This window comes from Lactuca virosa, chromosome 7 (assembly GCF_052849685.1).
Source record: "Lactuca virosa cultivar CGN04683 chromosome 7, Lactuca_virosa_CGN04683_v6, whole genome shotgun sequence".
NCBI classification, from domain to species: Eukaryota; Viridiplantae; Streptophyta; class Magnoliopsida; order Asterales; family Asteraceae; genus Lactuca; species Lactuca virosa.
The window spans coordinates 125,293,961-125,302,901 of NC_136432.1; the positions used below are offsets into that span (position 1 = coordinate 125,293,961).

At 36.2% G+C, this 8,941-nt stretch overlaps 1 protein-coding gene and 1 long non-coding RNA gene across 3 annotated transcripts; both read right to left on the bottom strand.

The window, feature by feature from the left end:
* Positions 1-2,651: 2,651 nt before the first annotated feature.
* LOC145125335 (uncharacterized) lies at positions 2,652-4,264 on the bottom strand. Its single transcript, XR_013715928.1, has 2 exons — positions 3,728-4,264; positions 2,652-2,855 (listed from the first exon to the last, which is right to left on the bottom strand). It is a non-coding gene; the product is annotated as an uncharacterized LOC145125335 (long non-coding RNA).
* Positions 4,265-4,674: 410 nt separating this feature from the next.
* LOC145125662 (Tetratricopeptide repeat (TPR)-like superfamily protein) lies at positions 4,675-7,870 on the bottom strand. 2 transcript variants are annotated; one of them, XM_079061088.1, is made up of 2 exons: positions 7,409-7,498; positions 4,675-7,316 (listed from the first exon to the last, which is right to left on the bottom strand). In XM_079061088.1, the coding sequence occupies exon 2, from the start codon at positions 7,305-7,307 to the stop codon at positions 4,776-4,778; it is 2,532 nt and encodes an 843-aa protein (XP_078917214.1). In that variant the 5' UTR covers positions 7,308-7,316; positions 7,409-7,498; the 3' UTR covers positions 4,675-4,775. The 2 variants fall into 2 exon arrangements, with proteins under 2 accessions (XP_078917214.1, XP_078917213.1); XM_079061087.1 differs by having other exon boundaries at positions 4,675-7,870.
* Positions 7,871-8,941: the final 1,071 nt, after the last annotated feature.

Below are 8,941 nucleotides of genomic sequence, written 5' to 3' on the forward strand. Positions count from 1 at the left end.
GTCTAGTTTCTTCCATCTGACGATCCAACATTGTCTGAATCATCAATTGTACACCAGCCATTGTCACCGGCTCAGGTGCAGCAGCTACAACAGGTATTTGCTCGATTACAGGTGGGTAATTCCAGTTTTCGTTCGCGTTTCCAACTCCGCTTCTTGTTCTTACCATTCTTGATCTATACACCGAATAAGGTGAATTTAGATCCTTAATTATGATAGAAAATCAAATCATCCTTATCACTCCGAAACGTTTACATGCTAGTTCTAATACCGTCGTCATACGCTTAGAATCCTAAACACATAAGGTTTTAGATCCGGTTGGCAACAAACCATAGATCCGAACAAATAATATCATATATGGCAAACATATAACATTTAGCACATAAAAGCATTTTAGGCAAATTTCCTAAAATAAACTAGTACTTGTGTCTAAAATATAACATACACTCATCTCACAATCTTCACTTAGCATTCTAAGTTTAAGTCTAGAACTCCTACAAATTCCTAGTTCTCTTAAACTAATGCTCTGATACCAACTGTGACATCCCCAAAATCACGGCCAGAAAAGACCGGTTTCATTTATGCTTTTAAAATAATTTCAGAGTAAATCCATTGATTTAAAAGAGTTGCGGAAATTTGTCCCCAAAACAAAACATGATAAAATAAAGTTTTATCAAAGCATTTCTTAAATAAATGTATTTTCATTATATATCAAAACTCGGGATGTCATGTTCCGATACAGACCAAAAGCATAAACAATACAAAATAGACCTTACAATAGTTACATATAACTACTGGTCTATAATCCAAAAATATCTTGACGATGTCATCCAACTTATGCTCTCGTGCTACTACCTGTAATACAAAGAAAACCTGAGTGGGTCAGGCTTGGGAGCCTGATGAGCATATAGGGTTTTCAACCCACAATAAATAATTATATTTAGTTCATCGACCAACAATAATCCGATTACCCATTCTCGTTATCCTCACTTTATGTCCCTAAAACAACAACTATTAAGAGGGACTTAATCTAGGATTTTCATCGGGATGGACATTACTGCGAAGGGGTTTCCTCCACAATAAATGTCCTAAAGGCAACCATGAGGGGGATAGAGTACACCGGTGAACACATCGTTCACAACACCTACATGTTATGAGCTTGCTAGCGTTCCACTGGACTGTCTAGAAAGAGTCTGTGGTCGTCATCCATACTCCGCTAGATGACTAGATCAACAACAACATCGAGGCCTCTCATCATTTTTATCTCATCACACACCAACTGTCTACCCATGTTCTACCCAACATATTAGTAGATAAAAATATATACATTTATATACAGCTTAAAACCTGTACAAACATCCAATCAACAACTAGTTCAAATAAACAAATAATATATACACACATAGCACGTATTTTATAAAGAATACTTTATATCTATGTGTTAGAAGAAAACGAATATACACTCACTTGATAACACGATGATCGGACAACACCTCGTCTCTTAAAACAATAATCTTCGATGAAACCAAGATGTTTTCTCCAAAACCGGGCTTTACGTGGGCAGAGTTTCGGCTCGGAAGCTTTACTTCTCGGGATCTTCAGGGCTTCGGGACTTGTTTCGGGTCTCGGGAATAATACCGGGGCTTCGGGGGTATTTCTTGCACACAAAACGAGAACATATATGGGAGAGAAAGAAAGATTTTGAGCTAAAAAGATCGGCAGCCTCGGCCTCCTATTTATAGCAGCGAGACCTCGGACTACGCTGGGCGTACCGAGGCCCTACGCTGGGCGTACTTCGGATAAGGTGCCAGGTGGCGAACTTCGGGTGGGGCGACGTGGCCTCTTCTGGACCGAGGAAAGCAGCTGTACGCGGGGCGTAACTTCTTCCGATGCGGAGCGTACCTCGCTGTCGACATGTACGTTGGGCGCACCTCGCATCCCCAGGCTCCCTTCGGATAAGCTTTGGTATGCGTGCCTCGAACTTCAAAAATTCGTAACTTTCGCATACGAGCTCCGTTTTCGACGTTCTTTATATCCACGCGTAGGTGAGACTATGCTATACAACTTTCATTTAGACTCCGTCGGCTAATTTTGACTTTATTTTTATTATATTATTTTTAGTAGGCCGGGACAGGAAAACTCCGTTATAAAATCATAACTTCTTCATCTGACGTCCGTTTTCGTCTGTCTTTTCACCGTTGGACTACTATCGACGAGATCTTCGATTCTCGTTTAGATTGTTTCGGCCAATTATCACTCGATCTCATATTCGAGTTTCGGGCTGCATACCGCTAAGTCGAAACTTAGAAAAATCATAACTTCCTCATACGAAGTCAGATTTAGACGTTCTTTTTATGCACGCTCTCGGTTTAATGTATTCTACGACTTTCGTTCAGATCACTAAGGCTAAATATCGCTCTATCTTAAATTCGTATTTTACGTCATACAGTGTCGTGTCGGTTCTGTCGCGAAACTTCGACAGGTCATAACTTCTTCGTTATAACTCGGATTTCGGCATTCTTTATATATTCGGAAACCTTGCCACGACCACTACAACTTCCTTCATAGATATCGGGCTTATATAATATTTTATTTTATCGCTTATTTTTATCCTTAATTCATTTAAATCACACAATTAAGCAATAAACATATAATACTCAAATAATACATTCTTATTATTTCAAAATGAGTTACAAAGGTTAACCTAGACTATTACAACGACATTAATGTCTAACCCAGAAACACGGGCGTTATATAAAGGTAGCAACTTTTTACCTTCTGAAGCTTCCCAAGAAGATGATGATCCCAAATCTACAAGCTTGCTTTCCTTCCTAGACTCCTTGATGCACTTCCTTCTCCTTTAAACACACAAATATCACACTTTAAGCTCAAAACACTCACTTATGGGGCTAGGGTTTGCTAAGAACGACCGAAGGACTTGGAGGTTGAAAGGGTGAGACTAAATGATCCATAAAGATGTTTAAATACACCTCAAACCCTAAAAATTAGGGTTTCACCCGAACATTAGTACGCCCACCATACTCACATGTACGCCCAGCGTACTATTCCTGCTCCCAAAATTACCATTTTGCCACTAGGGCTTCTTAGGACTACATCTTTATAATCCAAGGACCCAAAATGAAATATTTAAAACCAAAGGAAGGATTTAAAAATACCTGAAAACCCGGGATGTTACAATATACACTCTTATTTGTTTCTACTTTCTAAGGATTAAATGCTTCTTTATGCATATTTCACATTTTTCCCCCCAATTTATGCAACAAACTGGTATTTTATAACAAATATGCAACCATTTACCATTGACCTGTAATATGTTCAAACAGTTGAAACGTGTTGCAAAATTCATGTCAGTTGCATAAATTGGTTTAAAAAACAAGTCAGCATTGTTACATAAAATGAAAAAGACTCAACACTTATGATACACCGCTGCATAAAGAATCATTTAACCTTAGTTTTAACTCCAAATCCATTGATAAAAAGAAGCAAGGGAACAATTTAAACACATACATGAAATTAGAATTTGGAAACTAAATGAGACTATTCACAATCCACAAAATTTTCAAAACAAATAATTTATATAACTCAGTAATCTTTTAGGAATCCCTTAAATTATAGCTATAAAAAGCACAATTTTTATATGCATAGTTTTCTTATAACCTAAAAAAATCACAATTTTTTATGTTCATCTTTATGAAAATAACTTTCTCACCTGAAAAATCTCCTCTGGTATCATTTATGACTTCGTTCGACGGATATGTCTATAATTGCTTTGCCGCTCCCTGCTTTCAGGAGCCTTTCTTCTTTAAGTTGACAAGTTTTTCGACTTCAAACTTGTAAACGATATGATACAAATCACAATCCGGTTTTTTATACAACCTGAAATAAACCCTAAACCCTAAAATAACCTGTGATGGCCGGAGAAGGGAGACGACTGCAGATGGGAGACGACCAGACATAGGAGACGACGGGCGAGAGAAGATTGACGGGTAAAGCACCTGACACGGAGTCGATGTGAAACGTCGATGGTGTGGATGTTTGTTCGTAGTTTGCGACTCACTGCCTAGCGCTGGAGATGGAAGAGTGAGGGGTGCGACGGTGAAGGTTCGTGTCGTCGATGACTGTGGACAAGGGAGGCCATGACGGCGATGGATGAGGGGGTGGAGACGGCGGTGTAGAAGGGAGGCGAGAATGAAATTTTAGGAGTTTTACGAAGGATTATGTATAATCATTGTTGTTTCTTTACTTCATAAACATGCCATTATATTTTTATCTATAGGCATTAATTAAACTATATATACTTTGTTTATTTTTATTTTTCCTTTAAATTGCAGTATTTATTATGTATTGATTATCATAACAATTTATAAACTAATTTCTTTCTTTCATATTAAAAATTTATCATCGGGATATGTAAGTCTAAAAAGAAGATAAAATTAAATAACCCTTATATGGATAATAGAAAATACATTAATTTTTTCACTTGTATATTGTATCATAAAAACTCATGATTTTACAGTTTAATTAAAATTATTTTTTATTTATATCACCCCTTGTGTCCACGGGATATAACCTAATATATTATATGCAACAAAAAAGTTATATATACCTTAAACGAACATAACATTTAAATTTCATTTCACCTAATATAAAATAGTATTATTTTCTTAAAACTTATAAATAAACCATATCACAATTACACTACTTCGGTGTCATACAAGTGCTAGATAAATATTTCAAAAAGAAAAGGATTTCCAAAGTCACCAATAATCACCACAAGAGCATACTCCATTGCTAAACCTATGAAACCGATTAGCATCTCTCACCACAATCTCTCTCCCAAACACTTTCGACACATGCTTTATCGCATTATGACAATCCCCACAAACCCTAAGATTCTTTATCACTCTAATCGTCACACATTCATCCAAACTCATCAACCCAAAAGCAATCGCCAACTTCTCACTATGATAATACAAAGACCTCTCTTTTTCCTCTTCTTCAACATCAAGCAACACATAATCTGTATCAGGAATATACCCATCTTCCTTAATCAACTTCACCAAATCCTCCACCTTTTCATATATCTTCTCACTTTCTAAATGTGATCTATCATCCACAACAAAAACATGAGCTTTTCTTTTCACATTAATCCAACTAAACCCCGGATCTTTCTTCACATTCTTCATCATCATCATTCTCCTAGAATCCGCCACGTCACTCCATTGATTCGAACCCGCATAGATATTCGACAAAAGCACATAAGCAGACGCATCAAATGGCTCTAATTCTAGAAGCTTTTTCGCGACACTTTTTCCTGTTTTCATGTCGCCTTGAAGCTTACAAGCATTAAGTAAAGCCCGATACATTGATCCGGAAGGTTGAAATGGCATGGATTCAATCAATTTCTCAGCTTCTAGAAGACGCCCACCTCGTCCAAGACAATCGACAAGACACGAGTAGTGTTCGATGTCGCGGGTAATTCCGTAATTTTCAATCATTGAGTTGAAATGTTTATAAGCTTCTTGAATCAAACCGGAGTGACTACATGCGGAAAGAACACCGATAAAGGTGACTTTATCAGGCGACAAATTAGCGATGGATTTTAATTCATTGAAAAGTTCAAGAGCTTGTTTTCCATGTCCATATTGAGCAAACCCTACTAACATTGCGTTCCATATAACAATATTTTGGACATGGGTTCTTTTAAATAATTGATAAGATTCTTCTATGTTACCACATTTTGCATAAAAGTCAATGAGTGATGTGTTGACATAAGTATCTAGAACACAATCTGACTTTATTGCATTCGCATGTATTTGTTTACCTTGTTCTAATGAAGTTGTTAAAGAGCTTGCTTTGATTAGGGTCGCAAAGGTAAATTCATCAGGAAGTACACCAGATTGTCTCATTTTATGGTAGATTAAAAAAACATTATCTTCATCACCATTTTCTACACATCCTGATATCATAGAAGTCCAAGCTACATCATCTGGATTTGGCATTTCATCGAACACTTTATGGGCATCTGTTATCTCACCACATTTTATATACATATCAAGAAGGCTGCTACTAAGATACAAATCTTGATCAACACCATGTTTTAGAGCATACCCATGAATCTGTTTCCCGTGTTTTGAACTTACTAAAAATGAAGAAGCTTTACACATGGTTGCTAATGTGATCTCATCTGGTTTCTTTCCGTTTTTGTGCATTTGAGTAAAAAGCTCCCATGCTTCATGACTATTCCCACTACTTATAAATCCAAACACCATAGCATTCCATGATGCCAAATCGAATTCACTTTTATCTAAAAACAGAAACTTTGCTTCATTTGTTCTACCATTTCTAGAATATGAATCAACAAGTGATGTGGAAACAAAAGTGTCGTTTTCAAGTCCAGTTTTGATTGTGTAAGCATGATTTTGATCAGTTAAAAGTGAAGAACATGCTCTTAATACACTTGCTAATGTGAAATTATCAGGCTTTAGTCCATTGTGTAAGAGCTTGATATATAATTTAACAGATTCTTCCATTAATCCACTTTGTACATAACTGTTTATCATTGAGTTCCATGAAACAATGTCGGTTTCCTCCATGTGAAAGAATACTTTTCTTGCTGATGTTAAACAACCCGTTTTTGAATACATGTTAATAAGACTATTGGAAACATTAACATTGGTTTCAAAACCAGGTTTTATAGACATACAGTGAATCTGTTGCCCTAATTTTGGATCATGAAGTGCAACCACAGTAGAAAGGGAGACAATGAACGTCACTTCATCATTTCTCACAGTTGATCGATTCATATCAAGGAAAGATTTGATAGCAGATGAATGATCACCAGATTGATGATAATGGGACATGGTTTTATTCCAAGATACTACATTTAGAGAAGTGTCATTTTCATTGGTGAAAGATAACTTGATAGCATATGCTTGCGCTTGGTTTTTATAGTTCTTGGAACTATCATCTTCTTCAGAAAACCCATTAAGAAAGCATTGCAGACTTCCAATGTCTGGACATACAAACTCATTTCGATGAAAATCTGATAAAAATTGGAATGATTCTTCTTGAAGTCCTGATTTTACATATGCTTTCAGCATCACATTCCATAAGACCATGTCCCGATCATGTTCAGGCATTTCATCGAACACCATTCTTGCATCCCTTACTTTGTCAAACTTTGTATAAATGTTGACAAGAGCTCCAGAAATGAACACCTCCGATTCCAAACCAATTTTCACAGAGTACCCATGAACACATTCTGATGCCCAAACGTAACTTGACATCAAACATAGCTTCAAAACGGGGGCGAAAGTCAGCTTTGTGAGAGAAACATCAGATGATCTGAGAAGAAGCCTAAAAAGATGAAAACCCTCTTCGACGTTACCTGGATGGGAATCGCAATTAGAAGCGTAGGCTGCTAAAATCGAATTCCATGTTACAAGGTCTCGTTGAGGCATTTCATCGAACAGCCGGCGGGCGGAAGGGAGAGCGCCGCATTTTGAATACATGTTGATGAGATTGTTGGTGAGGAAGCGGTCTGATGTGGTGTGCCCATGAGTTATGATTAGAGCGTGAGTGGATTTTCCGAATGACAAGTCGTTTCGAGCAATGGCAGTGCGGATGAAGGGGAACCATGGTGATTGTGAAGAGGAAGAGGAGGCGATGGTGCTATAAAAACTCCGGGTGTTTTGAGGGGTAACGTCGGAGAAATGTGATCGGAGATTGGTGGCACTAAAAGGTCTGAGGGGCGCAGAACGTCGGAAGTTATAGTGCCGTTGCATTTGCGACGTTGATGTTACTCTGCATCCTGTGTGTTTGGCTGCTCCTCCGCCAAATGAAACAAGAATCCGCGTCAAACACATGTATATGATATTCTTTGAAATTTTCACCGACGGCTTGCCCTCATTATTTTTAAAATTTATGTTTTTTACTTTTATATATTTTAAAATACTTTATAAAATTATATTTTGCCTATCTACTTTTTAAAATGTCATTTTGACCCTCTTGACTTTCAACTTTATAAAATATAACTTGCTTATCATCTATTTTGTAAACTTTTATGTTCATCGTCTCTGATATACATAATCTGATTTTTCTTAATAACTTCCGTTAGTTATTCCGTTAGTTAAGTTAAAAATAAAACTAAGAGAAAATTGCAAATTTAGCCAAATATCTTAATTACGTTGTGGAAAATAGCCAAAAAAAATCGAAATTGCAAATTTAGCCGCAGATGGAAATAATCCATCTGCAATTTTGTCATTCCATCTGCGAATGTACAAGTGCCTAAAGCACAGCTGTGCTTTAGGCACTTGTACATTCGCAGATGGAAAAGTCCATCTACGATTTTGTGTTCCACCTACGATTTTGTCCTGATTTTTGTATAAAAACCATTTAATTTTCCTTCATTTTTCACTCTCCAATTTAGAAAAAATTATCTCTCTCTCTGCGATTTATTTTGACGATTTCTTCAACAATCCCGAAAATATGGTAAGATTTTAACTCATTTTATGTTTTAATCAACATTTATTTAGTATATGTTTTTATTTATTTATTATTTATTCTATTAGCTCTTGTAAAAGAAAATGAAACTATATTGTTTGTTATTGGGTAATTGTGTTGTATTTGATAGATATAATATTGTTTATTAGTATCCTTGAAGGTTTTATACTATTTTGTTAGTGGTTGTATGAATGTACAAATATAGACTGTGTAGAATGTGCATTGCCTTGTTGTACATTTAGTTAAATAGTTAGAATATATTATTTTTTAAAGTTGAAAGTTAAAAAAAGTTGTTACAATAATGGTTACAATATGTTTGGTTAGTGGTCATTTGTATACTTGTCGTATAACTTGAAAAATTGTATATAGTATGTACTTGCCGTTTAAGTTTAAAAATTGTTACAATAATGGTTACAAA